Genomic DNA, 21471 nt, shown 5'->3' with positions numbered 1-21471 from the left:
AAAATTCATCTGTCTAAAGAAATTAGAAGTGAATCATATTAAATAAGGTTTAGATATGTCCACTGTATCTTCCTGAAAATATAATTTCATTACAATCGAATTTATCAAATTTTATCTGATTTGACTTGCTATTTAAAATACTTTATAATTTACTTGCATATTTGGAATTACAATGTTCTTAATATACTTCTTGATTTTAACAAAACCTAGGCCAAATGTTAATCAAATCAAACTGTTCAAAGTTACTTTATAACACATTCCTACGAACACACCATACACACAGCAATATCTAGCAAGGGTGTCAGTTTTTCTTTATTTTTAAAATCAGATCATTTAAAGAAGTTATTTACTACAAATGACTCTACACACACACGCACACACAAGCACACACACACACAAACCTTTTTAAAGAAACGCTAGAACCCAACCCCCTTTAGGCCAGAGGAAAACATTGCAGCTGTACACGCACTTGTGCCTGTTGCCGTAGAGTAATACGGTAGCAGCAGGAGGTTACGGTACTAGCTGGGCTACTGCCTGTGTTACGTCAGCGAGAGCTGCAAAGTTCCTTGTTATTCTTTTCTGGTGTCGGGCAGCTGAATATTAAAAGGGTGATTGTGGAGTTATCGGTTATCAGTATTTTTTTTTTCTTTTCCTATTTTGACTCTTTTAAAAAATGCATGTAAAGTGACAGCGGGCCAGGAGCTTAAAGACATCGGTGGTGGAGGGGTGAGTCAGCGGGTGCAAAAGGACAAGGATTTGGTTCCTCGGAGAGACGGTCCCCTCTCCGCCTCCAGAGAAGAGCAGGCAGGCAGCTCCTGGGACCCAAGCCGGGTCCGCCTCCCACGCTCGCGAGCTGGTGGCTCAGCAGCGGCGCTTCAGGTGAGTGCGCCGGGGCGGGCGTCCCGCAGGGCCGAGTGGGTGAGGGCAGACATCCCCAGCCGTCTGGTGAGACCGAACCCCCACTTTTCCCAGCGCCTCTCGCTTTTTCCACCAGGTTTTATACCGGTCCCTCTACCCCACCCCCGATTCCCTTACATCTTCTGCGAAGTTGCCTTCTACTTAACAAGTGTCTTTTTAACCCTGTGTTTATCACCCTCGAGGTAGGAGGAAAAGGGTTTCTGCAGTGGCACATTTTTAATACCACCTGTGAGGTCTTAAACTTGGGATTTTAACAACAGTCTTTGCCCGAGGTCCCACCTCAGGGCCCAACCCAAGAAGGCAAGGTAGGCACTTCCTCACGCCCCTTGGTCCTGCCGGGTCCCTGCGGTCGGTTCGCAGTTGTGGAAACCCAGGTTTCTTACGCAGATGGTGGCCCCCAGCCCAGAAAATCGAAGGCGGCCCCTGCCCGCTGGCATGCCGGCTTAATGTTTACGCCTGCAAAATCCGCAGTGACTGTCACTTGCAAAGCTGCCTCTGCAGAGGGACGTCCTCCTCACTCCGTCCCCCGGCAGTCCCGCTACGGCTGGCAGCTGGAGCCCCTCGGGTGGCCAACAGGGAGGCTTGGAGAGGCGTCGTGGACAGACCTGGGTCGCTTTCAGCCCTCGGGTCCCTCCCGGCTTCGCTCGGGACCTGGCTCTCAAGTCAGCTTGGCTGGTGGACAGACCGGCGCGCTCTGCACACCCGAGTGCGAATTCCACCGGCATGAGCGTGAGCGTGCGCGTGGTCCTGGCCCTGCGGTCCCTGGGTCGCAGCGGTTCCCTCTCCCAGGCCGCCCCCTCCAGGTGACTGCGAAGCAACCTGTTCTAATGGAAACCGAGTACATCCTCCAGAATTCCCCGGCTACGATCGGTGCGACACACTCGCCAGCCGCAATCGCCCTTCCCGGGCTTCGAGGATTTTAATTTCTCGGTACCGGCGCTCGAAATCCAGCCTTCGAGTGCTGGAGCCTGGGGTTTGGGGGATTTGTGTTTTTCTATGTTTGTTTTTCGCTTAGGATCCTGAACTGGGGCAGAGGTGACTCAGTAGAGCGCGCGAGGCAGGTTCCCAGTGGTGGGGGCGCGAGATGCGCTTCGGAGTCGCCTCCGCCGCAGCCGGGCGAAGTAGCTTCTGGATGGATCGCAGAACCAGCCCGGCTCCCAGCTGGCGTCCCGCAGCCCGTTGAGCTCAGCACAGCCTCTCTCCTTGGGGCGCCTAGCTCACAGCCCGCCTTTTTCTTTGCGCTCTTTCAGGTGGACGCGGTCAAACGATGCCCGGCAGCCGCCTGTGTCTCAACACATATTTCACACCCACGTCCCCTGGCCTGTGCTCCTAGAAGCTGGAGACAGCAGGAGCCTTCGGTGGGGCAGCTCAAAATGTAGGTAACTGCGGGCCAGGAGCAGCACCCGGATGCCATCGGGCCCTGCCTTTGAGCGTCGACGGCTGATCCATTGGTTTGAGGGGGAGACTGGCGCTGGAATTTTGAATTCCGAATCTTGTGCAGAATGCTGAATCTTCCCCGAGCCAGGACGAATCACACAACGCGGAAAAGCAGACTCTCGTAATTTGGGAATTGCATGTTGCAAGGAGTCTCCTGGATCTTCACGCCCACCCTCGGGTAGGGAGGGAGTTGGGGTCCGGGCTAGGCCAGCCCAGCAGGTGGAGAGGGTCCCGGGCAGCCCCGCGCGCCCCTGGCCATGTCGCCTTTAATGCCTTGCCCCTTCATGTGGCCTTCTGAGGGTTCCCAGGGCTGGCCAGGGTTGTTTCCCACCCGCGCGCGCGCTCTCACTCCCAGCCAAACCCAGCTGGCAGGGCTCCCTCCAGCCAAGACCTTTTGATTCCCGGCTCCCGCGCTCCCGCCTCCGCGCCAGCCCGCGGGGTGGCCCTGGAGAGCCGGACCTCGCCCGGCCCCGGCTGGGACCATGGTGTTTCTCTCCGGAAATGCTTCCGACAGCTCCAACTGCACCCAACCGCCGGCACCGGTGAACATTTCCAAGGCCATTCTGCTTGGGGTGATCTTGGGGGGCCTCATTCTTTTCGGGGTGCTGGGGAACATCCTAGTGATCCTCTCCGTAGCCTGTCACCGACACCTGCACTCAGTCACACACTACTACATCGTCAACCTGGCGGTGGCCGACCTCCTGCTCACCTCCACTGTGCTGCCCTTCTCCGCCATCTTCGAGGTCCTAGGCTACTGGGCCTTCGGCAGGGTCTTCTGCAACATCTGGGCGGCAGTGGATGTTCTGTGCTGCACCGCGTCCATCATGGGCCTCTGCATCATCTCCATCGACCGCTACATCGGCGTGAGCTACCCGCTGCGCTACCCAACAATCGTCACCCAGAGGAGGGGTCTCATGGCTCTGCTCTGCGTCTGGGCACTCTCCCTGGTCATCTCCATCGGACCCCTGTTCGGCTGGAGGCAGCCGGCCCCCGAGGACGAGACCATCTGTCAGATCAACGAAGAGCCGGGCTACGTGCTCTTCTCAGCGCTGGGCTCCTTCTACCTGCCGCTGGCCATCATCTTGGTCATGTACTGCCGCGTCTACGTGGTGGCCAAGAGGGAGAGCCGGGGCCTCAAGTCTGGCCTCAAGACCGACAAGTCGGACTCGGAGCAAGTGACGCTCCGCATCCATCGGAAAAACGCCCCGGCAGGAGGCAGCGGAGTGGCCAGCACCAAGACCAAGACGCACTTCTCGGTGAGGCTCCTCAAGTTCTCCCGGGAGAAGAAAGCGGCCAAAACGCTGGGCATCGTGGTGGGCTGCTTCGTCCTCTGCTGGCTGCCTTTTTTCTTAGTGATGCCCATTGGTAAGTCTTGACCACCCCTCACTTTAGCATTTGGGGGGTCTTCACCCTTCTTGGCTTCTGTTACCCCAGGCTCCCAGTCCTGGATGGGAGAGGACGGATTAGCATTTCAAACGGCACAGCTCTAGGGCAATTAGAAAAGGCTCCCGTGTAGAAAAGTGAATTTTCATTCTCTTTCTACTCCAGTCTCATTTATATTAGGTCCTAGAGCACTTTTCAACTGTAAAGTGGCTTCCAACTGCTGCAGATTAATTGTTCTCTTTAATAAGAATGTCAACTTTTCTTAATGCCTATAAGCACGTGTTTAATTTAAATGCATCTGCTCTCTCTAGTCTCAGAGTCTCCACCAAGTGTTTAGGCTGACTGTGGAATGCCGTTTTCACTCTGCCACAGAACGCAAATTCTCTTGACCTGAAAATAAGTACCACACTCATTCTGGACAAATGTGCGATTTTATTATTGCATTAGGTTATTCATAAGGGTTTGTTATAATGGTCTGTTTATGTTCTATATCTGTGCTAATTTTATTTTCTGGATTCAGTATGGAAGGAATTACGGTGAGCCACTAAGAAAAAGAAATGATTTTATGTCCAAACCAATTTTAGCCTTAAATAATTAATCATAATGTTTCCAATAAGTAAATACTTTTTTTTATTTTAATAGTAAGTATTAAAACAAACACTTCTCTTACCCAAAATCATCCGGGAAGTTGCAGATGACACTGTTTGAAAATAATACAGTACATATAATGTTACAAATCCAGTTTTTGCAGATGCTAAATTAGCTGTTGTCAAAATTAATTAGCTTGTTATAAGTATCAGCAAGCTGATCCACTTGGAATAGTCATCTATCTCCTTCAGTGAGATCCCAAAATGGCTGTATGCTGTTTTTAGTTTGGAATCTCAAATATAGACCCAAACATCGATTATCCACCAACTCTAAGAAACAAAACATCATGGTTAACATTAATAAAAGTCCATTTCAAGTGCTTTACAGCCTAATTTAAATGGCATGTACTTAAAGTACTTTAATTTGCAACTCTGTGGAATAATAGCAACTATTATTTTTTTTGTGCCATTTATGTTCCAGACATTTTCCCAAGTTTTTTATTTCATTAGTCCTCTTGACAACTCGGTGAGTTATACACAATTATCCTGCAGTCTCAAGTCATGGGAAGGGATTCTTCAGGTTCTAATACCATAGCCACCAGCCGTGGATAGCTATTTAAATGTTAATTGAAATTAAATTAAATTAATATTCGGTTCCTCAATTTCTCAGTCCCACTGACCACATCTTAAGTGCCCAATAGTCACACATGGCCAGTGACTACTGTTCTAGACAGCAGAGATATAGGTCATTTCTATCATTGCAGAAATGTCTGTCCTGTAGGGCTGCCAGAGAGGCCCTCTTTAGTCCAACACCTGGCCTTCCATTGTGCCTGCCCATCATTATTACTTACTCTGCTCCTGGAAGTACATCACAGCTTTGAAATTATAGAAATTACACTCTTTACCTGAGTCCCTTTGCACATTTTTTCATGTATCTGCTCGCTCAACAAGTATTTATGGACCATCTGTTCTAGGCACTTTGGATGAACAGGGCAGAAAAGTCCTTGCCCATGAGACGTTTGCATTTGGAAAGGATAGACTTAAGCAAATGAATGTATTCTAAAAAGTCAAGATTAACATGCACTATCAAAAAATCAATAGGATGAGAGATTAGAAAAGTGACAAAGACAATGAGGGTCTGCTTTAGCAGGTAGTGGGGAAAATTCTGTCTAAAGAGGTGATATTTGAGCAGAGTCCTGACTGGACTGAAGAGCAAAGCTTGCAAGATCTGGGAAGAAGAGCTTCCTGGGCAGAGGGAGCAGTGAGTACAGAGATGGGAAAGAGCCTGACCTGTTTAATGAAGATCATGGAGGCCAGTATGACTCAGCTACAGACAGGGAGGGAGCAGTCAAGTTCAAGAAGAGATTGGAGAGATAGACAACACCAAAGTCAGGTGGCGTCTTTTAAACCAAAGTAAAATTTCCATATTATTCTAACTGTGGTGGGAAGTCATTCAAGGGTGTTTAGCAGGTGAGCGGCCAGTCTCATTTATATTTTTGAAGGATCATTCTGGTTGTTGTGGGGAAAATTGGCTGTTTGGGGGCAAGAGCAGAAGCAGAGACTTGTTAAAAGGCTATTAGAAGTCGAGGGGATAGAGGTCATGACATCTTGAACTCAGGTGGGACAGGTAGAGGTGGTAAGAAGTGATCACATTTAGCACTTATTTTAAAGGTAAAGCTGATGAGTTTGGACAAAGGTGTGAGAAAAAGAGAGGTTTAGGGCCTGAACAGCTGAGTAAATAGTAATGCTTTTTACTAAGACTGGCAAAACCAAAGAGTTACATGGTTGCAAGGGGCTGCAGGGAGTGAGAAGTAGGAACCTTTCTTTTGTGTACACTGTGTTGAGAAACATTCATTAGACATCGAAGTAGAGCTGGCAAGTAGGGAGTTAGATACTGTACATAGATTTGGAGCTTAGAGAGGAGGCAGGATACAGATATAAACTTGGGATGTATCAACATCTTTAAAGCTATAGGAATAAAGAGGTTGACAAAAGAGAAGGTAAAGAGAGAAAAGAGACATAAGAACAGAGCCTCCACACCTGTAGTCCCAGCTAATCGGGAGGCTGAGGCAGGAGAATTGCTTGAACCCGGGAGGCGGAGGTTGCAGTGAGCCGAGATCACGCCACTGCATTCCAGCCTGGGCTCAGAGCGAGGCTCCATCTCAAAAAAAAAAAAAAAAAAAAAAAAAGAACAAAACCTCCAGGGAATTCTGATACTTGGGGGTCAGGTCAGAAAAAAGAGGAGAAACAGCCAGCAAACAAAATTGCAAAGGACTAGCCAGGGAGAGGAAAAATCAGGAGAATGTGATATCCTGGAAGCCTAATGAAAATGTTTCAAGAAGGCAGGAATAATCAACTCTGTCACATGGAGCTGAGAGGTCAGGTTAGAGGAGGACTGGGAGCCAACATTGGATTTGGCAGTAAGGAGGTTCTTAGTGATAGGAGGAAAGCACATGAGGCTCACAGCTCCAGGGGAGTGATGGAACCAAAAGCCTGATTGTGTACCTTCTAGAAAGAACAAAGGATGAAAAAAGTGGGAACAGGGAAAATAGACAACTCTTGTGAAAGGTTTTGCTATACAGTGGAGCTAGGAGATGTGGTGTAGCTGGAGGGGTCTACAGAAGGCTTTCAATGGTGGGAGGTGGGTATATGACATGATATTTACATTCTGATGGGAACGATGGGATAGAGAGAGGCACTGATGGGATAGGCAAGAGAGGAGACAGGATTCAGTGCCCAAGGAGAGCACTGGAAAATGATAAGGAAAGGAAAGTGCGTGAGTCCTGAGGCAAGTAGAGACGGAGGGAGAGACATATTGATCCCTTTAGGATATGTTTATGTCCTCAGTGAAATATGAAGCAAGATCATCAGCTAAGAGTGAGTCAGGAATGGGGAACGATGGCAGTTTGAGCAGTAGAGAAGGTGTGAAAGATTCATCTTTGAAAGTGGAAGAGTAAACATTTTATGGAAGTTTAGTAGAGTCACTAGATAGTCCTGAAGACCTATTTGAGATTTACGGTCATAACATTAAAGTAGAGCAGTCAGGAGGGTTGTGTGTTTTTCTCTAAGAGCTAAGCAGCTGAGGGATACAGGAGGCATTGCTGAGGACCACCTGTGAGTCCCAGAGAGTGTGTGAAGAGACACAGACTCAGTCAGGTTAGGGAGCATCCACAGCCAGGTGGTAGAAGGAGCCTGGGTGACGATGGGTGACCTGAGAGTTTGGAGCTTGTGGTGGTGGCTGAGCTATGCATAGAGATGAGAAACAATGGCCTGGGTCCTGCAGTCGTCTAGGGGAGGTGGACGCTCTGTCTAATCATAGCCCACTCTTGGATTTGCTCTCCCAGGGAGTCAGCAGTGTGGAGGAGAAGATGTTGTGGTGGAGAGAAGTGGTAGTAGACAGGAGCCCTCGGAATCAGTGGACTTTAAATCCTAGTAAGGTGCTGGGTGCGGTGGCTCATGCCTGTAATCCCAGCACTTTGGAAGGCTGAGCAGGTGGATCACTTGAGGTTAGGAGCTCAAGACCAGCCTGGCCAACATGGTGAAACCCCATCTTTACTTAAAACACAAAAATTAACTGGGCATGGTGGTGCACACCTGTAATCCCAGCTACCTGGTAGACTGAGGCTGGAGAATCGCTTGAACCCAGGAGACAGAGGTTGCAGTGAGCTGAGTCACACCACTGCACTCCAGCCTGGGCGACAGAGCGAGATTCTGTCTAAAAAAAAAAAAAAAAAAAAGGGAAAAGATTATATGACAGGAGGGAAGTAGGGAACATACAGTTCACAAGGTCTGAGTAGCTGCTTGGTAGCGCAAAGCATTCCTGAACCCGCCAATCTGTGGTCCCCAGTTTCCTCCTGACACCAGTTGAGTAAGAGATGATTTCCTCCAAGAATGTACTGGCTATGTAATAAGCACCAGGCTCTGGGCTACACGGAATAAAAAAGATGAATAAAGCACAGTGCCCTCAAGGCCTCACAGTCTAGTTAAGGAGACAAATTGTCAACAATTATTGCAAGTCTGTGAGATTGGTGCTCAGAGTGATATTATTACATGGTGCTCAGGATGGTGCTCAGAATGACATTATTACCCAGTGCTAAGGAATACAGCTGTTAACTGTGTCTAGAGGTCACTGAGAAGCTTCCACATGCATGGCCATTGACAGAGCAGAGACTTAAAGAAGATGGCACTACTTCCGCTGGGTCATCAACTAGATGTTATATGTCTTTTTATTAACTGTCTTAAGTATGTTTTTCATGCAAAATGTGAACAGAAGAATAAATATACTATCATATTATTATATGCAAGGGACATTCATTCTTAAATATGACATGTGCTGTTTTGGAAAAAAAGGTTGTCGGTCTACACTAGACTGCAGGAGAGAAAAGAGATTAAAAACTAAAACCAGGGCAGGGATGAGTGTGCTATCCACAGCTAAGAAGTGAAACATCCATGTTTAATAGGGATTGACCCAGAAAAATCAGGTGAGTGGCTATTTGACTGCGAAGGTCCTTCCTGTATATTATGAGAAGTCTCACGTTCCCTTTTCCCCAAGCTTCTCCCCACTAAGGCTGGGTTGCTTGCTGCATTCAACAGAATGACTGTTGGGAGGAATCTGACTTGCCTGCTTCCAAGTCTAAATCTTGCTAGTCTTGTTCCGTTTTTGCGTCCTAAATGTTTGCTTGAAATTCAGAATGCCTTCAAGGGAGGGGGTTGCATTGTGAGGTTGTTAACAGTCGTTTATACTTTGGAGCAAATGCTTTCAAAAAGCAAATTTTGGTCATGGAGATGAGTAGAGAGACTGTGACGGTGTTAGCCTTCAACCTACGAAAGAAAAGGAAGGATAAGGACTCTGCTTCTCAGGAAGCTCCAGCATCTAAAACCTGTGAATCATCTTTGTTGATTTCATCCCATTGTCTAGAGTCCACTAGTTCCAGAGGCAGTGTGCTGCTGAGTGGAGAAACTGTTGGCCTGAGATTTAAACCTAGGCTTTCTTTTTCATCTGACAGGGGATGTTATATAGGTCAGCTGCCCAGCATAGTGCCTAACACGGAGTAAATGTCAATAAATGTCCATCTTACCAGAATTCAAAGGATTCACAGACTATTACTGACATCTGTCAACATGCGGATGTTGCATGTTGAGGGGTGGATATCCTTGGCATTCTGAGAAATAGAAAGCATTGGAAAGAAGATGAAAAGGTAACATTCACTGAAAATATAGTTAGGTGTCTAAATTCTGGATATGTTATCTGATTTAAACACAAAACCCAGTGTTATTATAGGACCTAAGCCATTGATTGCTATTGCCACTGCATCAAAAGAAGCAGTGTTGGGCTGAGATGTGGCTTACACAGATGTAGAATTTTTGAGGATTATGTTTATAAAAGAACAGAAGGCAGCACATTGATAGAGCAGGAGAATGTGTTTTAAGATTGGATGTTTGAGGAGGGCATAGCTGGCAGGGAATTTGTCAGGTGGAGGCAGCGAGGTAGAGAACGATTCATTCATTCATTCAGCAGAATTTCGTTGAACATCTACTGTTTGCTAGGAAGCTATAGAATCACTGGAGATAAAGACAAATAAATCCCTGCCCTAAAGGAGCAGAACATCTGAACAATTAGATACCTAGCAAAAGTATATGAAAAATGACAAGGAAAAAGGACAAGTACATACGATGCTATATGATAACCCCAAACCCTCTGTGGATGTCCAAGATAACCAGGGGCTGAGGGTTGCTTCACTGCAGGTACAATGGGGAGCAGTCCCCTGGTTCTCATGGAAAAGGTTCACCTCTTATAGATAATCATGTGAAGAGAAACTAATGCCATTAGGATTTATTTTATTTTATTTATTTATTTAACGACAGGATCTCATCCTTCCACCCAGGCTGGAGTTCAGTGGTAATCATAGCTCACTGCAGCCTCGAACTCAAGTGGTTCTCCCACCTCAGCTTTCTGAGTAGCTGAGACTACAGGCATGCCTGGCTAATTTTTGTATTTCATTTTTATAGAGATGGGGTCTTGCTCTGTTGTCCAGGCTGGTCTTGAGCTCCTGGGCTCAAGCAATCCTTTCTCTTTAGTCTCCTAAAGATTATAGGCATGAGCCATCACACCTGGCTAGAATTTATTTTAAGACAAGAAGTCAGTGTTTCAGGTACTCTTACTACACCACAAACCATACCAAAAGGTAGTGGCTTAAAGCAACAGCCATCTATGTCTCATGATTCTGTGGGCAGAAGTACGTCAGCACCCAGCTTGCCTGGCAGTTGAAGCTGGTTGTGAGTCTTGGTGGCCTCTCTTCCCTCCATGGTCTAAACCGCCTTCTCATAGCATGGCAGTTCTCCCCCAAGAAAGCCAAGGCAGAAACTGTGAGGCCTTTGAAGAACTGGGCTCACACCTGGTTCAGCATCACTGCTGTTTCATTCTGCAGTCACAGCAAGTCAGAAGACCAGCCTAGGTTCAAGGAGAAGCGAGACAGACTCATCTCTTGATGGGAGAGCAGCAGGTGCATACAGGGAGGGGCGGATCATTGTAGTCATCTTGCAGATCACCGACCTCACAAGTGTACCAAATTACATTTCTCTTTCATCCATCAGTTATGTTGAGTACCCTGTATGCCAGGCTTCATGCAGTGCACAGAGTAAAACCAATTGGGGTCTTTGCCTCCCTGCAGGCTTCTAATCTCCAGAAGGAGACAGACATTAATCAGATAGCCACATTAAGTTATCGAAAACCATTTACAGAGCAATGAAGGGAACATAAATGATGCCTTGAAAATATGTCCTGTGGCTAAGGGTGGTCCTGGACTGGGAGGGTAGAAAGGTCTTTCTGGGAAGGAGGTCTTGACTATTAAGTCCAGATCTATTAAAGGAGTAGGTGTTTAGTGGCAAAAATGGGGAGGGAGGGAAGAGAACGTGCAAAGACTCTAGTGGGGCCGGCTTAATGCCCATAATGACTTTCTAGAAGGCCACGGTGGCCAGAAACAAGAGGCCAAGAGATAACTGGTGTCCAGTGAAGCTGGAAAGAGAAGAACCAGACTAAACAAGGCTTTATAGCCATTATACAAGTTTGTGTTTTTATCCAAAGACAAGCAGGAATGACATGATTGAGTTTATACAGCATTTCAAGATATCAAAGGCTTAGTGAAAACAAGATTGTGGATAGACCAGTTGGGAGACCTTTATGCAGGAGAAGGGGAGCTGTATCCTGACAAGTGCAATCCTTCTACCATGCCATTTAAAAAACGTATTTCCGTGAGCTGCCACATCATTCTGGAATGCCTCTTTTGTCACTGCCTTCAGAGCTTAGATTTATGAGAAAACCTTTCTCGTGATCAGAAACAGTATAACCAGACTAGGCTTTAAATTAATTTTGGCTCTTTCCACAAGACAAATCTGTCAATGAAGATTTACCATCATTTTCAAAAGAACGTGCTGCAGGCTCAGAAGATGTCAACAATGAGCTCTAACAATGCTGTGAACAATAGCTGACTCTCAAGTCAGGCTATAGACAGGTGAGTTATTACTTGGGTGGAGTAATAATCCTTAGTCACTTAGTAACAAAGTCACTGCTGTGTTCTGTCACCTCATGGTTTCATGGTGGATGTGAGCACAGTTTTCTAAGGCATTTTCTTTGTCTAACAGGTTTGCTGTATTTTAGCCCTGCTATTTGGTTTGCCAGTTTGACACTTGCCTAGTGGCTTCTCATTTTTACGTTTTATATTTCTTTGCTATTTAAACATTTCTTTTCTTCTACTTTTTCTTTTTTTTTTTTTCTTTAAGTTCTGGGATACATACGCAGAATGTGCAGGTTTGTTACATAGGTACGCATCTGCCATTGTGGTTTGCTGTACCTATCAACCCACTATCTAGGTTTTAAGTCTGGCGTGCATTAGGTATTTGTCCTAATGCTCTCCCTCCCCTTGCCCCCCAACCCCCAACAGTCTCCGATGTGTGAAGTTCCCCTCCCTGTGTCCATGTGTTCTCATTTGAACATTTCTTTTTATTTTTTTATCCATCACTTATATTTCTCCTCTTGTGAAATTTCCTATCTGTGCTTTTTGGCCACTTTTTATACAGCTGTTTTTCTGTCTTTTTTTAAATCAGTAAGCTCATTTTATACATTGAAGATAAATAATTTCTTGTTTATCATAAATCCTGGGTTGCCAGTCTTCTCACACCATATGCAAATGTGCCAAGAAAATGTAGCTTATTTTCCAAAAACAGATGTGATCTTTTCTACAAACTTCCATGGAAATACACATATGCATGTACTGACATGCACACACACACACACACACACATGCATGCACACACACTTTTAGATAAATTTAATAAACTTACCCAAATCCAATAGCTTATGCATCAGCTTTGCATATTCAGTCTCTTTTGAATGGCTTGGTGTCTTAGTCCATTCAGGCTGCTATAATAAAATGCCATAGACTGGGTGGCTTATAAACAATAGGAATTTATTTTTCACAATCCTCAAAACTGGAAGTCTGAGTTCAAGGTACCAACAGATTTAGTGTCTCAAGAGGACCTACCTTCTTCTTCATGGATGGTACCTTCTGGCTTTGTGCTCACTTGGTGGAAGGAGTGAGGCAGCTCCCTAGGGCCTCTTTCTGCATCACCTCCCAAAGGCCCCATCTCCTAATATCATCACACTGGGGGCCAGGATTCTAATACAGGAATTTCGGGGATGGGGCACAGACCACAGCACAGGGCCTTTCAGATCTGCCCTCTAAGGTACTGACCGGGCCTAGGTGCTTACAAACCTCATAGTAGTCAGAGAAGGTTTGACTATGACTTCACTGGTTCCTGGCTCCGTTGACATTGGCTCTGTTGCTGTTGGCCAGGGAGTTAACTTTGTCCCTGCAGCCCTGTGAACAACTTTGACAACCTCCTGCACCAAATTCTCAACAACGTTTCCATCCCAGTCTCAGGGCACAGAAAGCCTGTGGGTTCCTTCCACACCACATTCTCTGCCCCAACACACTGGCTGCCACATTAACAGGTACGGTGTCTCTCGTGTAAAGGATTGACTACACCCAGAATGGAGAATGGGAGAAAGCACCTCTGCTCCCACCTTTAACTTCAGGCTTTTTTTTTTGTTACACACAGGGTCTTGCTGTGTCACCCAGGCTGGAGTGCAGTGGCACAGTCATGGCTCACTGCAGCCTAGAACCTCTGGGTTCAAGTGATCCTCTCTTCTCAGCCTCCTGAGTAGGTGGAACTACAAACATGCACCCCCATGCCCAGCCAATCTTCAGGCATTCCTACCATTCTTGTTGAGAGAGAGAAATCAGAACAAATGCCAACTGCCTCTTTCCACTACCTTCTTCTCTGCCTTTCTCACAGTCCCTTGGGGAAGACAGGGAAGTCTTTCCTTTTCCTTGTTCTGGCTAAAGGGGATACTCCTCCTCCTTTCCAGAGTGGCATCCACCTTGTATAGAATAGCAAAGCCAAGTGGACAGCAGAGAGAGACAGAGATTTACTAAGAAAAGAATAAAGATGAGGAGTATTTTAAAATATCATAATCCTTATACATATTTAAAACTATCTTTTCCGCTTGGTTATTTGCATTTTGTTGTTTTATGCTTTTTACAAATATTTGGACACTTAAAATATTTATATAGTCAAATATTTTCATCTGTTTTTTCATGGAATGTGCCTTCTCAGGGATGCTCAGAGAGACCTTCCACAATGTAAGTCTATTTCCTCCTCATTCTTTTAGAGCATCATCTGTAATCTACCTGGAATTCGTGTTTGTATTTTGGTAGATTATGCCTTACTGTATTTATTTTGAAATGGTTAGCCAGATAGTCGCAAAAGACTTATCAAATAATCCATCATTTCCTTTCTTATTTGGAAAACCACATTTGTTATATTAAAAAGAATTTTGGATCTATTTTGGAACACACTCGTTTCTTTTCCATTTATCTGTCTCTCTGCTCTAGTATTGCTGTCACATTACTTTAATGGCTGTGGTTGCGTAATACATTTTAATATTCTCCAGTTTAAGGCCTGGATGAATATTCTTTTTCAAAATTATTTTGTCTATTCTTGTACATTCATTCTGCCAAGAAAACTCTGGATTCATTTTGTCACTCCATTTACTTCCCAAACTACTTTTGAACTATTGTTTACACTTTACTTTTAAGCACATCTGCTAACATCTCCTGGAAAACTGATTATAACAATGAAGTTGGGAAATGCTGCTTTGATATTTTGACAGATATGACACTGTCCATTGGTTTTAGATTGATATACTCGATCATATCAAATAAATATCTTTCTAGAGTTTATAAAACTATACTGATCTAGATTAAAAATGTATTTTAATTTGTTTGCATTTTTAATATAATTCAATCAAAAATGAATTTTTAATTTTGTTAAATTAAACATTTGCTTTATTGATATCAATCAATATAATCTTTTCTCATTGACATTGATTTGATAAAAATTTATTTCATATTATTAACCTATCCATGTATTCTTGGATTAAATTCTACTCAATCAGGTGATATTACCCTTATTCATGTTGCTATATCACAGGAAATATTTCACTTCTCATTTGCATCTATATTTCTGTGTGAAATGAGTCTATTGTTTTACCTTAATGCACTGTCTTTGTTGCATTTGGTACCAGGTTTATGTTAATTTCATAAAGCAAATTGTGACACTTTTCTTTTTTTTTTCTATGAACTGTAACAGCTTAAATAGCATAAGAATTATGTGTTCCTTGAAGGTTTGAAAAACTTGCCCATAAAACATTCGGGCCCAGCTCCTTTTATGGATGCAATTCTTTGAGACTGGTTTCTATTTCTTCCAAGGATAGTGGTCTGTTCTGATTGTCAGATTTGATAATCTTTATTTTCATATTTTCCATTTGCCTTCTCATTGAGGTTCAAGTTTTTAGCATAGACTTCTACATGAAATTCTGTAACTTTTTATTTCTTTGCTATCTTTCTTCTTTCTTTTCGCCTTCACTTTCTGAAAGCCTGTATATTTTATTAGTTTTTTTCAAAGAATCCAAGTCCTGAATTTATTAGTTATTTTAATCTCCTTTCTAGTGCATTAATGTAATCTCTAGAGATTTCTCTCTTTTATTTTCTGGTTATATTTTGCTTTTCAATATTAGCTTACCCAGAATGTTTAGTTCATGTATTTTAATTCTTTCTTGTCTAAGATTAAAAACAACCCAAGCTGTACATTTGCTTCTAAGCAAAGTTCACTTTCTTCCCTTATGTTTGGGTAGGGAGTGCCCTCATCCAATCAGTCTGTCTTTCTGCTTTTAATATTTCCCTCGTCCTGTGTAGACTGGAAAGGATTCATTGTGTTGTTGTTGTTGTTTGTTCATTTGAAAATAATTGGTAATTTTATCTCCCACTTTCTAATATTTAATTTCTAATTTAATGCATTGTGGTCAGAGAGGGTGAGCTCAGTAATTTTTAGCTGTGGGACTTATTGAGATTTTCTTAATGGCTTAATATGTAATAAATAATTAACACACTTAATAGATTTAATCTTTAGTGTATATATTAACTAAACATTAATAGTGGTGTTTTCCAGATCCTCTTTATCCATTCATCTTTATTTATCTTACCACTATCTATTATATACTTTACTTGCCAAATAATGAGAGAGGGATGATAAAGTTTCCCTTTGCTACCAGGTTTCTTCCCATTATTTCTTAAATTTTTAACAAATTTTGCTTTATATATGTTTATGCTTTTGCTTCATGCATAGAAGATCAAGTCAATAATATCTTCATTTAAAGATAGACTTTTTATTCTATGTAATTATTTTTCCTGGATATGCACATTTAAAAAAAAAATATCTCAATCTCTAATCTATTTTTGTTCACATTTGTTCATCATTTTATTTATCAGCTTGTGTATTTCACATCAAATGGATTTCTCATAATCCATGTCACTAATCTGGGTATTTGTCCTTAATAAGGATTTAACTAATTTTCATTTATCGTGACAGATTATTTGGTGTGATTTTTGTCAACTTATCATATACTTTCTGGTTCTGTGCTTCCTTCGTTTTCACTATTTTCAGTCTTTCATAAAACGGGTAATTTTTTTCTTTGCTTTTTAATTCTGTGGTGGTTTGGAAAGCTTGTCTCCTGTGTTTAATTTTACTAGACATAACTTTTGAGCTTTTCAAAATCATGTTTAAACCTTCAGTTCTCTCTTAGTGTTACTCCACCACCCACCTTTGCCCATGGAAGGTGAGAAGTTTAGCACACTCTTCTTTTCTCTTCTCCTTAAAACCTCTATCTTTTAGTTAATAAAATAGTGCATTTTAAATCTAGATTATTTTCATTAAATTTTGTATTGCCTCTCCTGTCTTTTGTAACTTTCCACGGTTTAGTTTATCAATCGTCCTCCTGTTATATATTATGACTTACTCACTCCTGTGCTCTGGATTTTTCTTAATCTCCCAGATGGAGCAGAGGTCAGTAAACCATGGCCTGCTTTTGTGAGTAAATTCTTCCAGCTGGGTTGGCCATGCCCTGTAATTGACATATTGTCTGTGGTGCTTCCATGCGACAGTGGTGGACTTGGGTAGATGCTACAGAGACTGTGTGGCCCACAAAGTTTAAAATATTTATTATTATATTAGAGAAGACTGTAGCACCAAACAAAATTTTACCAATAAAGATATAAGCAAGGGCCATGTGCAGTGACTCACGCCTGTAATCCCAGCAATTTGGGAGGCCGAGGTGGGCGGATCACTTGAGGCCAGGAGTTTGAGGCAAGCCTAGATAACAAGGCGAAACCCCGTCTCTATTAAAAGTACAAAAACTAGGCGTGGTGGCACACACCTGTAATTCTAGCTATTCAGCAGCCTGAGGCACAAGAATTACTTGAACTCAGGAGGCAGATGTTGCAGTGAGCCGAGATTTCCACACTGCACTGCAGCCTGGGCAACAGAGCAACACTTTGTCTCTGACAACAACAACAACAACAACAAAAAGATACAAGCAAAACACATTTTCTTAGCCCTTCCAGGCCTGAGCCTTAATACATGAAAGACAACTTATGTGAAGACAACTTAGAATTCAAGTGAGTTTTTTTTTTTTTTTTGCATTTCAAAATACTCTTGTTGCTTCTTTGTTTCTTGGCATATAATGCTTCATAAAAGACAAGAGGTCCCCTTGATTATTGTTTTTTTGTCAAGTATTCTCTTTGTTTATGTATTTATTTTTCAACTAAGATGTTTATAAAAAATTTTTTTCTTTATTAAATTAAAAAATATATCCTGGGGACTTCCCGTTTGGGGTAATTTTCATTGCTGTTGCCTGAGACCTGGTGCACCTTTTGCTCTGAAGCCAAAGGCAGCCTCCTTTAGTGATGACGTCCTCTGCTCTGCTCTTTCTCTTGGAATTTCAATTCCTATACCTGCCCTCTTTTTCTTTTGCATTTCTCTCTCATTAGTCACTTTCTTACTATTTTATTTTTTGATTTCCATTTTAATTTCTCAAGTTCATGTTCCACTTGACTTACTTGGTTTTTGTAATACACAATCTCCATACTCCCTCCATCCCACTCCATTTGGTTGGCATACTGTCCGTCTTCGTCACCCCCTACACTTGTTTTGTGAGCCTAATAGCTGCTTAAGTCTTGTTTGAATACAATTTAGAGATCGTCTTCAGCATCACCATTTTAAAGATGTACACTTGCTCTGATTCCTCAGATCAATCTCCTCTATTGAATAGCTGAAGCTTTTCATAGGAACAGTACTTTTTCTCTTTTTGTTCAGCCCCATAGAGGGTGATCTGGTATTAAAATTTGAAATGGGCTTTGTTTGAAACTGGGTAGGTTCTTCTTCAAATCTTTCAGATCCAGATTAAGGGGAGAAGGAAATGGATTGTCTTTGTTGTGGTTTGAATCCGCGAGAGTACAGATCTCTTTATCCATCAGGAGATAGAAGTAATGCGTTTTAATTTTGCACAGCAAAGCCTCTTTCTCTTGTCGGCTAGATGCAGGGGGTGTGGTGCCCTCTCCTCTGGGTGGCATAACTGACTGCCTGGGCAGCTGTTGTAGAGAACCTCCCTCGTCTGTTGACCTTGCCTGGCAAAGCCCAGGGTCCTTCCCATCCTGACTGGATGTGAGCATTGAGATTTGCCTTTGACAAGTGTGTCGCAGTTTCTATTCTCTCAAGCCCTCGGGGCTACTCCTGAGAAGCAGCTGGAGCCCATCTTTCCTGTCTTTCATTGATGTGAACCAAGGACTCATCAGTTCTTTATTCGGGCTGGTTCTAACCAAACTGTAGTTTCAAGAAACTTCTCAGAGATTCTGGCTTATGAATATTGGCTTTCCCTGAGGTTTTTATCAAGGAGGTAAAATTTCACCTGTAAGGGTATTCTTTTAGACAGAGAATTTAGAAAGAGGACCTGAGAGTTCAGCTCCGTCTAGAATTCACTGCCTGCGTTCAAGCTCCTTTTCATGGGGATATCAGAGTGTGAAGCAGAAGTGAGTCACCTGCAGTGTGGTTCTCTCCTTTAGTCCTTCAGAAGTTTGTGGTTCAAGACAAAGCAGACCCATTCTCCTACAGCCTTTGATTCTCAACAGTTAGAGGGAGACAACTATGGGGTCAGACAGTAGCAGTGTCCCTACACAGTTCAGTAAGCTAAGCTTTCCCTTGTGGCTGTGATCACAAGAGGATTATGTGAAACATGTGTAGAGTTTAATAACTCTTTTCCTAGGAAAAAGGAAGTGAAACCATTCACACACCTGAGGATGTGTGTGATGTCAAGCAGTAGCCTTGTCAACTCAGGCTGCTATAATGGAATACCTGGGCGGGTATAGACTGGGCAGCTTAGGCAGCTGACATTGATTTATCAGAGCTCTGGAGGCTGAAAGTCCGAGATCAGGGTGCCAGCATTGTCAGGCTCTTGGTGAGGGTTCTCCTCCTGGGTCACAGATGGTTGCCTTCTCCCTGCATCCTCACCTGATGAAGAGAGAGAGAGAGAGAGAGAGAGAGAGAGGAGAGAGAGAGAGAGCTCTGATCCTTTACTCCTTGTATAAGGGCAGTAATCTCATTATGGGGGTTCACCCTCATGACATCATCTAGTCCTAATCACCTCCCAAAGGCTCCACCTCCTAACACCATCACACTGGTGGTTAGAGTTTCAACATGTGGATTTGGGGAGGACACAAACTTTCCGTCCATATTAGTGGTACTTGCATGGCACTTAACGCATCTAACTTAAATCCCAGAAGTAGCCAGGAAGATGGAAGTTGCTATGCTCATGTAGAGATAAGGAAACTGAGGCACACAAGGGATTAGTGACATCTTGCAGCAGCTGCCTGGCTGCCTTCCCTGAAACAGAGGAAAGGGGCCTGGCTACAGTTAAAAGCCCTGGGATCACACCTGGTCCTGCCCTTCCCTCTGCACTCTGGTGTCCTCATCTGTAGGAAAGGGGCTTGGGTCAAGCCAGTGGCTTTCAGACTTCTCAGCTTCAGAACTCTTTGTGCAAAATAAATCCCACTCAGAAACCCAAGACATAAAATGGATAAAGGCAGCACTGCACTGGTGAAGCAGCCAGGGAACCCTGTGTCCTGAACACTCAGCCCTCCCTTCCTGCTGGCAGCAGCTGCTAAGGGGGGATCCAGAGCACAGGTTGCTCTCTGTGCTAACGGTGTCTGATCCCAGACTCATTAAATGGTATCAGAAGAAGTTCGGGAAGAAGTGTGGTTTGCATTTTCAAAGGAGAAGGAGGCAAGGTTGACAAAGGGCGCATGAGCTGTCATTATACTGGAATGCTGGCAGAGCAGCCGTCTTTGCCCAAAAAGGGTTTGAAAAGGGAACATTGCACACTCACTTTTTTTATGTGCTATCCACATTTAGCTTATTGCCAGGGCATTCGTTGCCAGTGAGAAACCTACTGTCTATTAGTGGACCACGTAATTTTAGTTCCTCTTAATGCAAAAGGTTTTTGACATTTACCTGTAATTTTCATGTTTGTTTCATGACTTTGCTGTCATTTGGAAATTACTAAAGAACAATCTCAGAAATGGGTTTTTAAAAAGAAACTTTAGGGAGGATAAAATCCCAGGATAATAAACTATTCCTAAAGAGGTCACATCAGTAGTTCTCAATCAGGGGTGATTTTGACCTCCAGGAGGCACTTGGCAAGGTCTGGAGATGTTTTTCTTTTGGTGTTTTTGTTTTTGTTAGTATTTTTGTTTTGTTTTGTTTTGTTTCTTGAGACAATGTCTCACTCTGTTGCCCAGGCTACAGTGCAATGGCGTGATCTCGGCTTACTGCAACCTCTGCCTCCTGGGTTCGAGTGATTCTCCTGCCTTGGCCTCCCGAGTGGGTGGGATTACAGGCACCTGCCACCATGCCTAGCTAATTTTTTGTATGTTTTTAGTAGAGATCGGGTTTCTCCTTGTTGGCCAGTCTGGTCTCGAACTCCTTACCTCAAGTGATCCACCCACCTGGACCTCCCAAAGTGCTAGGATTACAGGCATGAGCTACTGCGCCTGGTCCAAGACCTCTTTTTGCCACAGTGTCATAATTGGGGTGGGAAATGCTGCTGGCATTGTGTGGGTTAGACCAGAGATGCTGCCGAATGTTCCACAGCCACAGGACAGCCCCCACAACAGAGAATTAACCAGCCCAAAATAGCAATAGTGCCAAGATTAACAAACTCTGGTTTATGCTACAGGAATTCCTGAAATTTACCAAAATACATTAGAAACAGCATATTTAAAGTGGACATCAATTATTATTGTTCAGATTTTGTTTACTCTGTTGCCAATATCTTAGCTAGTGATTCAAAACAAAACAAAACACATGAACCAAACAAACCCTGAGGTCTCCAGATGCCTTGAGTTCTCCAGAGGCAATAGTTGTCTACTCACTGTTTTTTTATTGTAATTAAATTCACATAACATAAAATTCACAATTTTAACCATTTTAAATTGTAAAATTCAGTAGCATTTAATACGTTGACAATGTTATCCAACCATCACCACTATCTAGTTCCAAAGCACTTCATGACCTCAGAATGAAAACTGGGTCCCATTAGCAATCACTCTACATTCCCCACTCCCCAAGTTCCTGGCAGCCATCAAACTGTATAGATGTGCTGATTACTGATACTGCATATGAATAGGATCATATGTGT

At 43.5% G+C, this 21471-nt stretch overlaps 1 protein-coding gene across 4 annotated transcripts in view; it reads left to right on the top strand.

Annotated features, from left to right (window-relative positions):
• Positions 1-389: 389 nt before the first annotated feature.
• Positions 390-21471, top strand: part of ADRA1A (adrenoceptor alpha 1A) — a 119028-nt gene continuing 97946 nt past the window's right edge. For 2 of the 4 annotated variants that reach the window (XM_033229255.1, XM_033229259.1), the window contains exon 1: positions 1344-3720. In XM_033229255.1, coding sequence (XP_033085146.1) covers positions 2838-3720 — 883 coding nt within the window. In that variant the 5' untranslated portion in view covers positions 1344-2837. Of the gene's footprint in view, positions 880-1343; positions 3721-21471 lie in introns of those variants that run through there. The other 2 variants (XM_033229249.1, XM_033229253.1) reach the window with 2 other exon arrangements.

The sequence above is a fragment of the Trachypithecus francoisi genome, unplaced genomic scaffold (genome assembly GCF_009764315.1).
Source record: "Trachypithecus francoisi isolate TF-2019V2 unplaced genomic scaffold, Tfra_2.0 Contig01440, whole genome shotgun sequence".
Lineage (NCBI taxonomy): Eukaryota > Metazoa > Chordata > Mammalia > Primates > Cercopithecidae > Trachypithecus > Trachypithecus francoisi.
The sequence above is the reverse complement of the archived record's forward strand: the minus strand, read 5'-3'. Positions and strand labels throughout refer to the sequence as shown.